The following is an 18,876-nucleotide window of genomic DNA, read 5'->3' as shown; positions in this document are numbered from 1 at the left end:
CGGCTCCCTGGGCCTCGGAGCTGGGGCGGGCGGGTCTCCTGGGACCCGGGCCAAGCCCTGCATGATGTCATTTTGTCTCCCGCCTAATTGCGGGGTGGGGGTGGGACGGCGGTGTCAGCTGGAAGGGGTTTTACCGGTGAGGGAGGCGACCCCTGGAGAAGGAAAGTGATTTTCCAAGTCAGGGCGAGCGGGCGGCCAACGCCTGGGAGACTCTTGTCGTTCAAGCCTTTTGGGGTTCAGATTTGCCGGTGGCCATTTCTTAACATTCGGGGAAACACAGAACCCCAAGCTCCCTCCCCCGACCTAGGAAGGATGCAGGGGCGGGGGTGTTGACTTTTTGGTCCCCCACCACCTGGGTTGCGGACCCCAGCTCGTTTTCGTTTCGGAGACTTGTCTTCCTGTTCCACATGAGGGGTTTGGGGCAGCTGAGGTTGAAGGCGAGGGGAAGAGAGACTGATGTGTATCGAGACCGCTCTGTGCCAGCAGCCCCTGGGGTGGAGGCAGGAACTGCGGTCTCCATCTTACTTAACTCGCCAGAGAATGAGTAGCAGAGTCAAGCCAAGAACCAGGTTTGTGGGCTCCAGGTCCGTGTCTTAGACCTGTGCGCCCGGTGCCTGAGCTCTGGGCTTTTCAACCAGTCTGGGAGTCACAGAGGACAATGGGATTCTGCCCTGTTCCCTCCCTGGATTCATGCAGCCCAGATAACTTCAAACCCCACTTCAGATGGTGTTTGCCTTCTCAGGCCCAGCATATAGACCTGAGAAGCAATCGTTGCTGGCTTTCCCTAGAATTCCTTTCAGCAAGGAAGCATCTGATCCCTGGGCAGTGTTCAGGCTCAGGGTGTGTCTTCCTCAGGCCACAGTTTCTCAGGGCAGCTCCAATTCCCAAGGGTTGTTCTGGGCAGGCACTAGTCAGGCCCTGAATTTCTGGTTCAGGAAGTGTTAACTCCAGGCAACAACCAAGGCCCCAGACAACCCCCAGGTCCTCTGCTACTTCTCCCCTGGGGCTCAGTGGAGGACCTCCCCCCGCCACCAGGTGAGGGATGAGTTCTGTACCCTGGAACAGCATTCAGTTTGATTCTCGGCGACCCGCTGTAACTCTCCTCTGCACCAGTGCCCTACTTCCTGCTCAGCTTCTGACTCACCCTATCTGGAGCAGAGCCCAGCGCATGAAAGGGCATAGAAAGGGTGTGTTGGACCTCCATGTGGTTGCCACTTCTGACTTAGCCTCTGCTTTTCCAGCTGGGATTACAAGATGAGGACTGGAAGGTGCCGGTTGGAGCCTGGCTTAGTGGAATTGGCAGGTGGCATAACCCTGTGAGCCTCAATGTTCACATCTATTAAATGGGGATAATGAGAATGCATGTGAAGTAGACAGTCATCATCGTGTTGGTGCTAGAAGTATATTACCTCACAGAATCCTCCCAGCCGTCTGAGCTATTAGAGTATTTTGGAGCACCAGGGAGTGTTACACAGAAACAGTCTCTTCCTCAAAGGAACATTTGCTGAGCTTCTGTCAGAAGCTGGGTGCTGGAGAACCAAAGGTAGTTTCTGTCAAAACGGAGTCTGGGGGGCAGTTGATGTTAAAGCCAACTTCCTTCTGTTATTAGCATCTTGTAGAGTTTTTTTGCCTCCTACTTTGCGATAGTGGAGGACCCCATGAATTGGGTTGGGAATGACAAGACAAGGCTGAATTTCAGCTCCTCCTATGACTGGTGTATTGCTGGGTTTAGAAATCCGTCTGTCCCTTTCCTAATTCTAAAAAGTTTACTTGTATTAGCATTTCTTACCGACTGACTAAGAGGCAGCAGTTTTGCACGTTTATTCATTCCTATGTCCAGCCATTCCCAGAGCAAACATTTCTTAAGGCATTTTGATGCTACCCCCCAAAGGCCCTACAGATATGAGGTGGAGCTGACCTCTGTCCAGGTTGTCAAGGAGACAGGCAGTTGCAGCCTAAGGGCTTATGTTCTGAGACGGGAGGATTTCCAATGTGCTCTGGGGAGTGTAGGTGTGATTGGGAAGATGCTGAGAAGGGGAAAGGAGCGTCGCCACAGAAGGAAGTCCTCTTCCTCTTTTGGAGAGGCCTGTGCTTGCCTTGCTTGTTTGGAGACGTGTAGGCTTTTTTCCCACTTAAAAATGCCTGACTTCGGAATGTCCCTGACAGAGGTGACCTAATGGAGTTGGGAGGGTGCCCTTGTGAGCCCCGGACATGCCTGGGGGTGGATAGCATGATCTCCATTTTTGTAACTATTAAACCTGATAAATAGGAAGATTTTGGAGTAACTTGGAAAATTACCTGTTAGAAAATAAAAGCATCCAGAATTCAAAGCTGCTTGTACTCTGATTTTTAGCTCCATAAACTAGACCTATGTGTAGGCAAGGATTGAGAAGGGGTATGAAAAAATGGACATAGTTACTGAGATAATGTATTTTAAATGGTTTTCTCGAACAATATTTCTTAAAATCCTGGTGCTTGATGATTACATACATCATCAGCTTTTTTTTGGCTGTGTTGGGTCTTTGTTGCTGCATATGGCTTTCTCTAATTGCAGCGAGCGGGAGCTACTTGGTTGTGTTGCGCGGGCTTCTCATTGTGGTGGCTTCTCTTGTTGCGGAGCACGGGCTCTAGGCACGCTGGCTTCAGTAGTTGTAGCACGTGGGTTCAGTAGTTGTGGCTCGCGGGCTCTAGACCACAGGCTCAGTAGTTGTGGCGCAGCGGCTTAGTTGCTCTGCGGCATGTGGGATCTTCCCGGACCAGGGCTCGAACCCGTGTCCTCTCCATTGGCAGGTGGATCCTCAGCCACTGCGCCACCAGGGAAGCCCACATACATCATCAGCTTTAATCCTTAAAATACCCGTGCAAGTTGAAAAAGTTTTGTTATTTAAAAGAAAATTTGAGATAGGTGTCTGGTGTTGAATATAATATTCTTGGTGAAATCTTTTCTCTTTAATAAATTTATTTATTTATTTTTGGCTGTGATGGGTCTTCATTGCTGCACACGGGCTTTCTCTACTTGCGGCAAGTGGCGGATACTCTTTGTTGCTGTGTGCGGGCTTCTCCTTGCGGTGGCTTCTCTTGTGGAGCTCCGGCTCTAGGCGCACAGCCTTAAGCATTTGTGGCGTGCGGGTTCAGTAGTTGTGGCTTGTCTGCTCTAGAGCGCAGGCTCTAGTAGTTGTGGAGCACGGGCTTAGTTGCTCCGTGGCATGTGGGATCTTCCCGGACCAGGGCTCGAACCCGTGTCCCCTGCGTTGGCAGGTGGATTCTTATCTACTGCGCCACCAGGGAAGTCCTTGGTGAAATCTTAACTTCTTTTTTCTTGTAGCTTTTGAAATCATTAGAGTGTTAACTGAAAATGAAAGAGTAAAGAGGTCATGGCCACAGTCCACACTGTCCGTCCATCATGTAGCAGCAGGTGGAGAGACACATGTCCTTGACCTTTGGCTTGCTTTCCCTGCAGTGAGGAGCTGGATGAGCTGCACTACCAGGACACAGATTCAGATGTGCCGGAGCAGCGAGACAGCAAGTGCAAGGTCAAATGGACCCACGAGGAGGTGAGTGACACCGAGGGGTAACTGCAGGGGTGGAGGTGATGGCAGCTGGGAGGCTGGACCAGGAACAGAGCCTGGGTTGTGTCTGCCTGATGCCCCGACCAGTATGATGAAGAGGAGGAGCTGATGAAAGAAGCAGATGGGGGAATTCCCTAGCGGTCCAGCCTTAGGACTCGGTGCTTCCAGTGCTGGGGGCCCGGGTTCAATCACTGGTCGGGGGAACTAGGATCCCACAGGCTGCATGGTGTGGCCAAAAAACAAACAAAAAAAGAAGCAGATAGGCACTCTGGTTCTCCCTGGTGATTCTTCTCAGAGCATTCCTGGGCACTCTCAGTATTGAGGACTCTTAGGGGGATGCATCTCGCAGACCTTGGGGCCAGCAGTTGCTGTTGTGTCTCTAGAAAGCTGGTGTGTTCTGCATCGTGGACTTTAATTGTGCTTCTTGTCCTTTAACTGCTGGGAGGTTTAGCCAAATCTGCAAACCCCCTCTTTATTATCATTTTTAAAAAATCATTGTATTTTGTCTGCGATAGCAAGCTCTGAATCGATTTTATTCTTTAATCAAGTTTATGAAGTATAATTTATATACAGTCAAATGCACCTTTTTAAAGTGAACAGTTCCAACAGTTTTGATATGTATTACTCACATAAGTACCACCTTGATTGTCCCCGGAAGTTCCCTTTGTGGTCCATCGTTCCTGGCTCCAGGCAGTCGCCCATCCAGTGTCTCTCTGTTTGATCGTTTTGCCTGTTCTTGAATGTCCTACAAATGAAATCATACAGCTCTGCTCTTTTCTATCTGGCTTCTTTTGTTCATCATAATGTTGCATGATTCAGTAATTTGTTCATTTTTTCTTCCTGAATAGTATTCCACTGTATGGATAGACCATAGTGTGTTTCCCTTGTTGATGGGCATTTGGGCTATTTCTAGTTTTTGGCTATTGTGGATAGAGCAGCTGTGAAAATTCTTGCCTAAGTGTTTTTGCGGATTATGTTTTCATTCATCTAGAGAGGATACTTAGGTACGCTCATGGTGTATGTATATGCTTAGTTTAGAAACTGTCAGGTTGTTTTCTGACTTGGTTGTACCAATTTAGACTCCTACTGGCCTTCTCTTTTTATTCTACCTCTATTTTCCTGTATGTGTTTAGTTTTAAGTCTTTTTTTTTTTTTCTCCTTACTGTTTGAGTTGTGAAACACTCTTAAATCATAAAAGATGTTTCTTCAGGGGAGTGCTAAGCCAGCCTTTTCTGTTCATCCCACTGTGGACCAGGGACTATATTCCACTCTTGCAGGCTTAGAAGAACAAGCAAGATGGGGTCCCTACTCCAGAGCATCTCTCTGCCTGGACCATGCCCAGGCCCGTGGACATGCTGTGGCCATAATGGTGCTGGCAAGACCGGCGTCTTTTTTTTTCTTTTAATTTACTTTTGGCTGCGTTGGGTCTTCATTGCTGCACACGGGCTTTCTCTAGTTGGCTGTGAGCGGGGCCTACTCTTCGTTGTGGTGTGCAGGCTTCTCATTGCAGTGGCTTCTTTTGTTGTGGAGCACAGGCTCTAGGCTCATGGGCTTCAGTAGTTGTGGCATGTGGGCTCAGTAGTTGTGGCTTGTGGACTCTAGAGCACAGGCTCAGTAGTTGTGGTGCACGGGCTTAGTTGCTCCGTGGTATATGGGATCCTCCCGGACCAGGGCTCAAACCCATGCCCCCTGCATTGGCAGGTGGACTCCAAACCACTGTCCACCAGGGAAGTCCCAAGGCTGGTGTCTTTTGTGCTCACTGTGGTGTCTCTCCTGTCTTATACTAAGCCTCCTAGACGTAGGAGGCACCTGTAATTGTCGAAATGCCTTTTTTTTTTTTCTTCTCTTTCTCTCTCTCTCTCTCTCTCTTTTTTTTTTTGGCCTAGAGGCTTGTGGGATCTTAGTTCCGCGACCAGGGATTATAACTCGCACCCTCAGCAGTGAAAGCGCAGAGTCCTAACCGCTGGACCACCTGGGAATTCCCCAAAATGCTTTTAGAAGTTGAGTTTACTGTTGTCTGAGAAGTTAAGAACAGTTTCATGGAGTAAGGATTTGGAAATTCAGCAGTCAGGTGTGCAAAATGGTGGGTAAGTCAATAGGAAATGGGTTACAGGTGGAGAAAAGCAAGAGGACCGCCCCCCCCCTCGTTTGGCTGGAGCGAAGGGTCCTTAAAGAGGAAGCGTGGTTAATTAAGATGGAAAGATCGAATGGGGTCCAATCCCGGAAGGCCTTGGACTTCGGACTCAGAGATGTAGGCTTGTTCAGCTGGCAAGGTGAAGCCATTGAAGGTTTTTGAAGCAGATGCGGGACATGACCACAGCTGGGCTCCAGGGAGCTAGTCTGCTGTGTGTAGGGTGGGTAAGGGATTTGGGGGCAGCCTGAAGCTGAGGGAGTTGGAGAGGTTGCTGTGCCGGGCAGGTGGGAGAAGATGGCTGCGGAGGGACAAGGATAGTGCAGGCGGGAGTGGACAGGTGGAGGGGGCCCATGGGGTCCGGCAGGAGCTGGAGACGGAAGTGTCCCCCCCCCAGTTGTCGGGGAGGATGGTGGTGCTGGAGATGGACACAGGGGGCATGGGCGGAAGGCAGGAGTTGGCCTGGCCAGGTTGGGCAGGTGGCAGGGGAGGGCAGGGTGTCCGGGGCTGGCTGTGTGGGCGTGGGCTGGCTCAGCTACAGGATTTATGGGGACTTTGTCCAGCCGATGCTGGGCTGTGGCCAAGCTGCAGTTGAGGGTCTGGATTTCTCTGGTGGCTTTTTTTTCTGTCCAGGAGAGAGAGAGAGAGTGTGTGTGTAAAAACACCTAACGTTAAATGTACCGTCGGAACTATTTTTAAGTGTACGGTTCAGTACGTGAAGTATGTTCTCACCGTGCAGCAGGTCTCTAGAACTTTGTCATCGTGCAAAACTAATCATTAAACACTTAATTCCCCCCTCTCCTCCTCCTAGCCCTTGGCAACCACCTTTGTCTACTTTCTGTTTCTATGATTTGACTGCTTCAGATTCTTCACAAGAGTGGACTCAAACGCTGTCCTTTTATGTCTGGCTTATTTCGCTTAGCATAATGTCTTCAAGGGTCATCCACATTGTATCTTGCAACAGAATTTCCTTCTGTTTTAAGGCTGAATAATATTCTACTGTATGGATATACTACATTTTCTTCTTTTTCTTTTTTTTTGATTGAACCCAGGCCCTTGGCAGTGAAAGCGCGGAATTCTAACCACCGGACCACCAGGGAATTTCCTACATTTCCTTTATATATATAAGATATTAAAAAATTGATTCGATGGAAGAATACTTTACATACAATCAACTACAACCATTAAAGTACAATTCAGTGAGTTTCAATGGCCGTGCTACCATGAAACTCCCAGCACCATCATCGTAGAGCGCTTCCATCACCCCAGGCATTTCTTGCTCCCTTTGCTGTCCATTTCTCCCTACCACCACCCCTGACCTCAGACACCACTGACTATCTTTTTGTCCCTATAGCTTAGTTTACATTTTCTAGAAGTTCTTAAGTGCAGAATCATGCAGTGTATACTCTTTATGTCTGGCTTCTTTCCCTCATAATGATACTGTGATTTCGTGTTGTTGCGTAAATCAGTACTTTATATTCAGGAGAACGTTTTAACAGGTCCTGTTTCCCTTCCCTTCTGAGTGCGCTTGATTCTGCCCATGTCCCCCATCTCCATTGCTGGGTCACTGTCGTCTCTGGCCCAGGTGCCTGTAATGGCCTCCTCTTGTTCATTCTGCCCATCTGTAACCCCTTTTCCTGCAGCTGCCAAAATGAAGTTCATAACAAGCACATTGAACCGTGACCACCCACTGCTTCAGTGCATCAGTGGCTTTGCATGACGCAGAGGCCTGAATCAACCCTGCTTGTGGTCTGGCCCCTGCCGTCCCCTCCAGAATCCTCTTGCATCCCTCCTGCTTGCTTCCTGCATTCTAGCCTCACTGGACTTCCTTGGAGCCTGTCCCTTGGATCCCCCCAAATAGGCCTCACCATTGACCTCTCCGTACCCCCCAGCACCTTTCCTTTTGTTTGCAGGAGACTTTGATTAACATCTGCTTCCCTCTAGACATTAAGTCCCATAAGGTTGGGCAGCTCCGATGCTGCCCGCTGCCATGCCTGGCGTGTAGTAGTAGGTGATCGTTTCATGACTGAGTGGATGAGTGAGGCTGTTTCCTTTGGGGAGAGCTCCGTCAAGAGCAGCTGTTTTCTGCACACGTGTAGCTGAGCCCTCTGTCTTTCCGGTTTTGGCAGGATGAGCAGCTGAGGGCCCTGGTGAGGCAGTTTGGACAGCAAGACTGGAAGTTCCTGGCCAGCCACTTTCCCGTGAGTGCAGCCCCTCTGTGGCCCCCTCCCCTAGGACAGTGGGCCCAGGACAGACATTGTGTCAAGGAGAAGAAAGGGGGGTTCCTTACCAAGTCCCCCCCAGCTCTCCCAACAAAACAACCTTCCAGGCTTCCTAGGCCCTTTCTTCCCAAACCGGAATCCAAGGCACCCTGGTGTAAGCGTCTCCACACAGCAGCCTCCGTGTGCCTGGGGGTCTTGGGCTCCGTGATCATGAAATCAGATCAGTGACATATTTGCATTTCTTCCTGCAAGTCAGGAGCGAGTTGGTGCTCGGTTTCGGTTTCTCAACCGTGAGACTGAAACTGAGGGGAAACAATACTTGAGCAGGCTCCATGGTGAGGCCCCTGCGGAGCTGGCTGGTGCCACCATGTCCAGCATCTAGAGGCTCCTGGTGATGCGGGTCCCCCTCAGGTCCCCCACCCCCAGCACTGCAGGCGTCTGGCAGGGAGGGGACGTGGCAGGAGCTGCTGTCGGCTTATTTCCTGGCTCATCGGGCAGTTCAGGGACCAAGTCACCAGACCCTCGTCACCTCCCCCTCCTCCATGTGATCTGAAACCTTCAGGGAGATACTACCCTCCCAGAAGCAAGCAAGGATCCCTGATGTAGCCTGCGGGCTGGGACGGGGCAGCCCCCTTGTGTTAGGGCAGCTGGCGGTGGCTTCCCACATGGTTCTGAGTTTGCCTGGTTCCATCCGGGACCTCTGGTAGCACAGGGAAACCATGCGTGTTCCGGCCCGTGGGCAGGCAGTGTGTGGTGGTGCAGGGAACAAGACAGAACCCCGCTGAGGTGTCCCCTGAGCCCAGTGTGTGTCCAGGGTCCAGGGCCACCATCCCAGGAGTTCTCACAGGTGCCTGTCCTCTTCCCAGAACCGCACTGACCAGCAGTGCCAGTACCGGTGGCTGAGGGTCTTGAATCCAGACCTCGTCAAGGGGCCATGGACCAAAGAGGAGGACCAGAAGGTAATGCCCAGGACAGTGCCTGCCACATGGCGGGCCTTCACCCACCCCCGGGAGTCAAGGGACTGAGGCTGCCCTGGGTGTTGGCTGGGCAGTCCAGCTGGACCTTGGGTGTGTGACATCCCGCTGGACGGTGCTGGGGTGGGGAAAGGGCCGGTCCCGCTGGCCTCACAGCAGCTTTCCCCCAAGGTCATCGAGCTGGTCAAGAAGTACGGCACGAAGCAGTGGACGCTGATTGCCAAGCACCTGAAGGGCCGGCTGGGGAAGCAGTGCCGCGAGCGCTGGCACAATCACCTCAACCCCGAAGTGAAGAAGTCCTGCTGGACGGAGGAAGAGGACCGCATCATCTGCGAGGCCCACAAGGTGCTGGGCAACCGCTGGGCCGAGATCGCCAAAATGCTGCCGGGGAGGTGAGCCGCCTGCCGGGGCCTTTGCGGGGATGTTCCAAGGCCCAGTCCGATTTCTCTGGAGTTGTTCACTTTTCCCAGAAGCGAACGAGTCCTTCAGATTCTAGCCGTGGTGGGAGGGGATAAGGGGGGGGCAGGGGGGGACCCAGCTGCAGGGAGTCTGGAACAGGGAAGGGAGGCGGGCCTGGGGGCCTCCCGTTCACTGTGCACAGTCTCATCTGGTCCCGCTTTCGGCTCTGTGCCATCCCTGCCCTCTGCTGTGGCCGGGGTGGCCTGGTTATTTTTTAGAGAATAAACCTCTTTCCTCCTGCCTGTGAGGTCAGGGCCAGGATCTGGACGTCCGAACCACTGCCTGTTTCCACCCTACTCTTCACGCTGGGCCTGGCCCCTCCAAGCCCTGGGCTTCTTGGTGTTCTGCAGGGAGCATTAGGACGACTGGGCTCCATTCTTGCTAGAATCCTGCTCCAGGGTCAATTCCCAGTCTCCTAAGTTGCTCACTGCTCCCCTAACTGCTTTCCATCTTCTGGAAACTTATAAAAAATCACTTACTCACCACTGTCTTCTACCCTGCTCTTTTCGTCTGTGTGCATTTTTACCTTATTTTGTTTCCTTTCTTTGCCATGGCATTGCAGTCCTGGGAAGGAGAGGAAATAAAATGCCAGATGGTCTCTTTCCCCTGGAGTCTGGAACCATCTGTTTCCAAAACTCAAACTGGAGTGTGTTATCCTTTTGGCATTTCTTAAAACACTTGGGTTGAGGACTCGAGCCTCTTTCCCGTGTGGCCAGCCTGGCCTGGCTGATGCCACCAGCCTCGCCTTGATCTGCCGTCACCCTTGCTCATCTGTGGGGCCTTAGCTGCTCCGACCTCCTCTCTCCCTTAGACACGGGAGAGCTCTTTTCTGAGCCCGAACACGCTGTGCTCCTGGCAGCTTGGATACTCTCTAACTTGTGCCCATCATGTAGCCAACACGCTCTCACCCTTTGGTTCTTAGTCGGGACGTTATTTCCTCAGGGAAGGTTTCTCTGTCCTTTCCAACTGTGGTCAGTCCCTGGCCACGTCCCCACCGTGCCCCGACCCCTGCGCAGTCAGCACTGCGTCCTGACAGCCTTCAGTGGGAATGAACAGAGATCCAGACCCTCCTCTTAGACTGGTGGCTCCGTCAAGCTGCTATTCTCTGTTCACGGTTCAAGGGAAAAGCACTCTGCTCGGAAACCCGAAGAAGGCAGCGCCTCTGTGTGTCTGCACTCCTGAACTGCTGTAGGTCTGTGGGCTCTGACGCTGCTGAGCCCCCCGTGCTACTCACTGTGACGCTGCTGTGTGCTTCTGTAGTTTCGTACTTCTTTGTGCTTCATACTGCTGTCTGCTCCTACTGCTCTGTTACTCTGTCTTGCGGTCCCTGTCTGCTTCTCTCCCTCCACGCTTCCCTGACTCCTTCCTGTACCACTGTGCTACTTTCTGCTTCTGTAGTGGGGGGTACTGCTCTTGACTTACACCATATATGTTTCCTCTTTAATCTTCAGCAAGTGATGGAGAGTGAAGTAGTCTTTTGATTCTCCAGATAAAAAAGCCAAGGCTCAGAGTGGTCAGTAGTGGGTCCTCTGTGCCCTCTTTGGCCATTTTCTGTCTGTGGGACGTGATCAGGGCTGTGTTCCAGGTCACTGAGCCTCAGGACAGGGGCCACCGGCCAGCAGCTTGCTTACGGTTTCTACAAATGCAGAGTGAGTGGGAAAGGGGATGAGAGTTCCCAGAATGTTTCAGTGTTAGGATTTTACCTTGTAGGCTGAATAAGACCTTTGCTTATTTCTCAGAGGTGTGTGGAAATACTCCGTAAATCGTTACAGGCTGCAAGCATGTCAGACTTCATCTTAGAGCTAAGAGCCCTTAGAACTCCTCAGGCTGAACCCTCATTTACAGAAGTGGGAGCTCAGCTCAGCGAGGCTAGTGACGCGCCCGGTGGCGCCCGGGCCCCAGTGCTGGGGTCAAAGATCCCCGGTTGGCCCCTGTAGGACAGACAATGCTGTGAAGAATCACTGGAACTCCACTATCAAGAGGAAGGTGGACACGGGAGGCTTCCTGAGTGAGTCCAGAGACAGCAAGCCCCCCATGTACTTGCTGCTGGAGCTGGAGGACAAGGACGGCTGCCAGAGTGCCCCGGCCTCAGAAGGCCAGGTGAGTGGGGCGGGGATGTCTGGCAGCTCAGCCACTGGGCTTGGGCTAGTTGGTTTGTTTTCATGTGTATCCGATGCCGTCTCACCAACACCTATTCCTCCTTTTTCACCTGTTCCGTGGCTGTTCCTTAATCCTACAAGAGGTTCTCACTGTGGCCTCACATCTCTCATGAGGGCCTTTCCCTGTGTCACCTGTGCCCATGCTTGGTGCTCATCTGTCCACAGATGCAGGATGCCAGAGCCGACGCCAGGTGAAGAAGGGTCAGGTGGGGAGGTCCTCAGCCTCCTCCTGTCCTCAACAGCTTCCTTCCTACCCATTGCTCTTTCCAGCCTTTTCATACTAAAAGCACATATGCAATTCTAAAAAAAATCAGATTTGTTGAGGTACAAGCAAATACAGTAAAATTCACTGTGTTTCATGTGCAGGTCTGAGTCATGACAGCTTTAAACAGTCCTGTGGCCACCACCATAGTCAACCCACAACCTCTCCATCACCCCCCATATTCTTTCAGCCCTTCTCCTATCCTTAGTCCCTGGCACCCTTCATCTGTTTTCTGTCTCTATAATTTTCTAGAAAGTCATACAAATGAAGTCATACGGTGTTACATTTACAATCGTTAACATCTCCCATCCTACACTCCAGAACATACTATTTTTTAAATTGAAGTATCGTTGATTTACAATATTATAGTAGTTTCGGGTGTTTATGGTTATTTTTGAACTATCTCATATGATTTATTCTTAAAAAACAAAGATTTGAAGCACATGTGTCAGAGTATGAAGATGGGACGTTGCTGGGTACGTGGCAGGTGACACACTTCCTCTACAGTGTTTTCCAATCTTTTCTGTAATCGTGAACTATTGAATAGTTCTTTTTAATGCTCCACCTTTCCTTTTCCTGCTGGCCAGATTATAACTGTTCACTGCTCCAGTTCTTCTACAACACCCTGCTGGAGCGTTATATCATGTTTTTGCCTCTCTTTCCGGATTTTTCAGCTTCAGAGACTATTCCTTGCTTCCCAGATATGAGAGCATCTATGCGGTAACAGTTGAAAAAGCTGTAAAGTGAAACGTAAAAGGACTTCTCCCTCCTGTCTGGATTCCCCATGGGTCCCCTAACCAGAGGAATTCACTTCTCAGTTTCTCGTATGCCTAAGTAGTATGTTTTCCAGGCCTTTACTTCTGATTAAATAAAAAGCATCCGTGCCCCAGAGAGAAACAATGTGCGTCGGCAGACACGGAGAAGTCGTCTTTCAGGATAGGGCAGAGTGGACGGTAGTCTCTGAAAATCCTCCTTGGCTGAAAGTCATTTCCTAGGCTCTGTTTTCACCCCCCTGGTGCTTTGTGTCTGGGAGGCTGGCCCTGCTGGGCCTGGGGGAGCTCCAGACCTTGATCCTGAGCACACAGGTCAGGTTACCGTGTGGGTTTCAGCCTCACCCACTCCTCTCCACAGTCATTTTAATGGTTCTATTGTGCTGGTAATTTCTTCAATTAAGGTTACACCTGACTTTTTGTTGTTAGAAACAAAACTTTAATGGTTGTCCTCCTAGCTAAATCACTGCTCGTTTGCTCAGTTGTCTCTTGGGAAATTCCTAGAGGTAGATTGGTATATTCTTTAAAAACGATAAGGGACTTCCCTGGTGGGCCAGTGGTTAAGATTCCTGCTTCCAGTGCAGGGGGCCTGGGTTCCATTCCCTGATCAGGGTACTAAGATCCCCCATGCCGTGTGGCATGGCCCCCCGCCCCCCAAAAAACAAAAACAAAATAGATGTTAATACATTTTGCTAGATTGCCTGCCAGAAAAGGTTCACCTGTTCTGTGTGTATGGGACTACCTCACTAGTCAGTGCTTGCAATTATAAATGATAAGTACTGAACTTGATTAGAAATTGCCAAACTTTTTTCAAAGTGGCTGTTTTCTGAAGTGGGAATCACATGTTGGTAGCTTTTAAATAGTATTCATAGCATTCTTCCCCTCCAGTTATAGCAGTTACAAGGTTTTAATCCAATCTGCTCTTATCTCCTTTTCTTCCTTTGCTTATATCACAGACCATTTCCATTCTGTTCACTTGACAGCAGTGGCAACAGTAGCTACTAATTAGGTTGAAAGGTTTTCACACAGCTGTTGATCTGTGCGCCCTCCCTGCTCAGTAAGCCTCAGTGTCCTCATTTTATAGGCGAGCAAACTGACCCTCATCACAAGCTTGCTCGAGCTGGGAAATGGCAGAGCTCTGTCTGCACCCAGAGCCCACGTTCTCCCCCCATTAACACGGGACTCCACTTCTTGCTCTCGACCAGGCCTCTGTTAATCACCTGTGCTGTTTGCAAGGCTCCTCAGGGGCCGTCAGGTCAACGAGTCAAGCTTGTTTCGGAGGTTCTGCCAGAGCGATTGCCCTAACGATCTACCTCTTTTTCTTTATTTCTTTTCTGTCACAAAATCAGTCTCAAAAAAAAAAAAAAAATTAGTCTCCACTCCTTTTTCAAACTTTCATTTTGAAATAATATTAAGTATACAGAAAAGTTGCAAGAAGACTGCTCATCTATATCCTTTACTGGGTTCATTCATTTCTAACATTTGTCAGATTCGCTTTATCTTTCTCTATGTACATTTATTTTTTTTAAAGACCCTGTAGTTAATTATTTACTTAATGGCTGTGGCATGCGGATCCAGGCCCCCTGCAGCGAAAGCCTGGAGTCTTAGCCATCGGACCACCAGGGAAGTTCCAATATGCATATTTTTTTAACCTGAGTTATTTGAGAGTTGATTCCATACGTTGTGCCTTTTATTTCTTAATACTTGAGTGTGTGTTCCTCAAAATAAGGACATTCACCTGTGTGACGATAGTACGCACTTGGAATTTAACATTGGTGCAGGGACTTTTGACTAAACTACCGTCTAGATTCCACTTTTTCCTGCCCATGATCCAGTCCAGTTTAGACACTGCTTCGTTGTCATATGTCTTTCGTCTAATTTTATCTGGAATAGTTCATCAGCCTTTCTGAGCCTTTCACGATACTGATGTTTTTGAAGCATAAGGCAGGGCTAGTTGTGTTATAGACTGTCTCTCAGTTTGGGTTCACTTGAGTTTCCTTATTATTAGATTCGGGTTGTGCACTGTTAGCTGGAATACGGCATAGTTTATATCTCATAACGAAAAATCCAAACCGCGTGCCCTGTGCCCACCAGGGAAGTCTCGTGACCGGCTGGCCCCCGGCGTTCCCTGCCCTGAAGGAAGAGGAGAGCAGTGAGGAGGAGGCCACGGCGGCTGCCCCCTCCCAGGAGCAGGAGCCCGTCCCCACAGAGCTGGATGGAGTGCGGACGCCAGAGCTGCTGGAGGACTTGCCCAAGCGTGAAGACCAGGAGGGCTCCTCGCCGGAAACCAGCCTGCCCTACAAGTGGGTGGTGGAGGCCGCAAACCTCCTCATCCCTGCCGTGGGCTCCAGCCTCTCTGAAGCCCTGGACTTGATCGAGTCGGTAATGTTGGTCACGGCGCTTCACAGTGGGCCCCGAGCACCCCCAGCAGGGAGCACTTTCTCTCCGTAGGCATCCATCCTTCCGTCCGTTCGTTGTCTCGCTGATGTGGCTCAGCTGGTGCCGAGTGCCCAGCCCAGCACCAGGGCCTGGTGATGCCAAGATAGTGGCTGTGCAGCGCCTGCCCTCGGGGAGCTCCTGCCTCACCTGTACAGCGCAGGGTGGGCTGGGAGGGCTCGTGGTGGAAGCCGTACGACAGAGTGCTCAGGGCTGATGGGGAAGGGTGTTTGAAGCGGTAACACAGCCCGGGTGGGCACTGGTGTTTGTGGCAGCACAGGTGGTTGGGTGTCCCTGGAGAGGACCCTGCGAAGGGCCCGGGCTTGGGGCTGCAGTGGTGAGTGGGTCCTGATTACTCAGGTACGGCTGCCCCTGGGGCCGCGCTGGCTGTGGGTTGTGCCCCTGTGGGGGAGGCACCCCGGTGGGGGGTGTACTTCTTGGTGTGACCTCCCAGGTCCATCAGCCAGGCCTGTGGTGTGAAGTGGGTTTTAGGAGGTGGTGGGCAAGAGGCCGGTGACCAGGGGTAGAGGGGTTCAGTGGGCAGCGCCCATACTCACCTTCCCACTTGGGCTTCCTCCTATTGGCTGAGAATATTGACGTTGTTTACTGAGCATTTGCTGAATGCCAGGCTGTGGGTTTAACATGTAGTCCACACGGTATCCTGTGAGGGGGTCCTTCTGTGTTTTGCAGATGAGACTGAGGCTCAGAGAGATCAAGTAAGTGCACCCGAAGGTCAAAGGTCACACAGCAAGTAAGGTCTTAACCATCATGCTGTGCTCCACTGTCCTGCCCAATGAGCGTTTGGATGGTGGGGTGGGTCTCAGGTGGGCTGTCTGCTCAGACCCTCTGGCTCTGGGTCTCACCTCTTGCCCCTAGTGGCTGGGACTGTGGTGTCCCTTCACTACAAGGGATTTCAGAGTAGCGATGTGTGTGTCAGTCTGTTCAGCAAATAGCTCCGGGGCCACCGTGGGCTGTCACTCCTTTGGGCTCTGAGGAAGGGTTGAGATGAGAGTGGGCCCACTCTGCACTGCTGGTGCCGGTGAAGTGGGTGGTGGACTCAGCTCAAGCTCAGAGAGGTTAGGAGGCTTGTCCAGTGTCACACAGCTGGTGAGTGCCGAGCTCGAGCTCTCCACAATGACCTTCAGCGACTGATGGGGAGCGATAGTAGTTGCAGAAACACTGCCGTCTGTCTCTCTGGGCAGTCCTTGTAGCATGTGCTCCGGTCTGTTAGATGCCATCCATTCCGGGCCTCTCCAAGGTTGGGGTTGGCTGCTGGGAGGAATGCCTGGAGACGGCACAGCTCTGAGCCGGCCTCCACCCTTAGCAATGAACTTGCCAGGCTTCTTTGAGCTCCAAGGACCAGAAATAGAAATCACCACTAGGGTCTTGGTCCATTCAGGGCCAGACCTCCAGGGACCAGTGGAAACTTCTGTATCCAGAAGCCTTTGGGCTGGGTTGTAATTCACTGGGCAAGGGCAGAAAGACCTGGGCGTGCCTCTTAGAATTGCTCTTGGAAACTTAGTGACTTCAGGGCGATCACACCCTCTCTGACCTGGCTTCCTCAGTATGAGAAGGGAAAGTAATGCTTCTCTAGCAGGGTGGATGTGGGGTTGGAAACAGTGTAGGTGAAGCACCCAAGGAGGCGCTGCGATTGACAGGGTCATGGAGCCCAGTGGTGCGCTCTGGGTACATGGCTGGCAAATCAAGACCCTTCAACCTGCTCACGGCCTTGAACCCAAAGCCTCACTTCCAGTTCTCTGTTAAGGAAATAGCTACAAGCGCAGGAGAAGATTTACATCCAAGATGTTCATAAAGATGCTATTTTTAATTTTTAAGAATTAGGGGGGAAAACCTAATGTCCTATAGAAAGGGGATAATTATGTAACATGTTCAAATGATGGTACATTTTACAGCCCTTAAAATTGTTAAAAGTTGACCTTTTTTCACTATAATAACAACTAATATTGATAGTAAATATTAAACTCATAGGTAATAGAATGAGGTGCAATCATTATTCCAGCTTTACCGAAACTTTAAATGGAAAAAAGCAGTTAACTAGAAATGACTTGTACTAAAGTTAGAAACATTGAAAATACTAAATATTTAGGGACACGTGTAAGTGGTAATTGATAAACAAACGCATAAAGGCGGTAAATACTAAATTCAGGTAGTGATATCCTGCGTGCGGGCAGAGGATGTGCCAGGTGGACCTGGAGCTTTAGTGACAAGGCTTTATTTCTTAGGCTTATTGATGGGTATGTGAGTTTTCTTTGTATTTTTCTTTGTGCTTTTTGTCTATCTTAAAAACACACAGAACATTTTTGTGAATAACAGCAAGCAGCCACAGACACGATATGACTTCAGTTATGTTTCCAACTACAGATACAAAGAAGAATCTGAGGAAAGGCAGGACAATGTTAAGGGTGATGGTTTCTGGGCTCCGGGATCATCCTTTTTTTTTGGCTGGGCCACGCGGCTTGCGGGATCTTAGTTCCCTGCCAGGGAATGAACCCGTGCCCCATGCAGTGGAAGCGTGGAGTCTTAACCACTGGACCACCAGGGAAGTCCCTGTAGGATCATGCTTGATGCTTGTGTATTTTCCTTTAACGAATGAGCCCTGTGGTATATCAACCGGTAGAAAAGCAGAGCCGTTGCAGTTATTCCTAAACCCCCTCTCTGGGCAGGACCCCGATGCTTGGTGTGACCTGAGTAAGTTTGACCTCCCCGAGGAGCCATCCGCAGAGGGCAGCATTGGCGGCAGTCCGGTGCAGCCCCATCCATCGCAGCAGCAGCAGCAGGCCCCGCCAACCCGTCAGCCTGCCGCCGCTGTGCCCAGCGTGACCGAGTACCGCCTGGACGGCCACACCATCTCGGACCTGAGCCGGAGCAGCCGGGGCGAGCTGATCCCCATCTCCCCCAGCACTGACGTGGGGGGCTCGGGCATCAGCACACCGCCCTCGGTGCTCAAGCGGCAGAAGAAGAGGCGAGTCGCCCTGTCACCTGTCACGGAGAACAGCGCCAGCCTGTCCTTCCTGGACTCCTGCAACAGCCTCACCCCGAAGAGCACGCCCGTCAAGACCCTGCCCTTCTCGCCCTCCCAGGTGCGTGGACCCCACTCCGACTGTTCTCTGGTCGCGGGTGACAGACAGCCCCCCTGTGCCCAGTGCTGGGGACCCTGGAGGGCAGAAACGGGCCTGGCCCTGCCCTCATGAAGCGTCCGTGCTGATGGGAAGACCAGTTAATAAAAAAGGACCCAAGTAAACGTGCTGAATGGAGTGAAAAAGGCGCCTTCTGGTACTTCGGGTGCATCTAGTCAGGGAAGGGTGTCAGCCAGGGCTTCTGTGAGCAGGGGGATTGCTGGAGCTGGGGGCAGAGGGTGATAAACGGGCCGAGAAGGGAAGAGGACTCGGTGTGTGTTAAGAGTGAGTTTACTGAGCACCGATTTTATAGCAGGTTTGCCAGCCCTGGGGAGCGAAGGGGCTGATGACAGCCCTGCCCATGGAGAGGATGGCTGGGGTGAGAGGATGGCTGGGGTGGGGGACTTGGTGGTCACAATGTCCTGAGGAAAGGGCTGTGGGAGGAGCAGTTATTGAGTCGCTGAGAGCTTGTTGTGTTGAGTACTGCTTCCCAGGCTCTGTTTGTAATAGACACAGTGTTGGGGGGAGCCTGGGGGGCCCTGTCTTTCCTAGAGGTGAGGGAGGCACTCAGAGAGTGGTGTCTCAGGTGGGGTTTGTTGACCGATTGATCGGCTTGAATAAAGGCTTGGAGTCAAGGGGAGAGCAGAGTATGGTGTGAAGTCCAGAGCTAGGACTCATGGATGGGGGGCAGGAGGACTGATGGGGACAGGAGGAGGGTTGAGGGATGGGGGCTGGGGCCTCGGGGGCTCCTGGGTAC

General features: G+C 51.3%; 1 protein-coding gene across 1 annotated transcript in view; it reads left to right on the top strand.

The window, feature by feature from the left end:
• MYBL2 (MYB proto-oncogene like 2) overlaps positions 1 to 18,876 on the top strand; it is a 36,364-nt gene that overhangs the window by 8,615 nt on the left and 8,873 nt on the right. Inside the window, exons 3-9 of the mRNA XM_024746808.1 lie at positions 3,461 to 3,554; positions 7,830 to 7,901; positions 8,789 to 8,881; positions 9,068 to 9,288; positions 11,293 to 11,455; positions 14,641 to 14,928; positions 17,667 to 18,083. Coding sequence (XP_024602576.1) covers positions 3,461 to 3,554; positions 7,830 to 7,901; positions 8,789 to 8,881; positions 9,068 to 9,288; positions 11,293 to 11,455; positions 14,641 to 14,928; positions 17,667 to 18,083 — 1,348 coding nt within the window. The remainder of the gene's footprint in view (positions 1 to 3,460; positions 3,555 to 7,829; positions 7,902 to 8,788; positions 8,882 to 9,067; positions 9,289 to 11,292; positions 11,456 to 14,640; positions 14,929 to 17,666; positions 18,084 to 18,876) is intronic.

Source organism: Neophocaena asiaeorientalis, unplaced genomic scaffold (assembly GCF_003031525.2).
Source record: "Neophocaena asiaeorientalis asiaeorientalis breed wild unplaced genomic scaffold, Neophocaena_asiaeorientalis_V1.1 scaffold132, whole genome shotgun sequence".
NCBI classification, from domain to species: domain Eukaryota; kingdom Metazoa; phylum Chordata; class Mammalia; order Artiodactyla; family Phocoenidae; genus Neophocaena; species Neophocaena asiaeorientalis.
The sequence above is the reverse complement of the archived record's forward strand: the minus strand, read 5'-3'. Positions and strand labels throughout refer to the sequence as shown.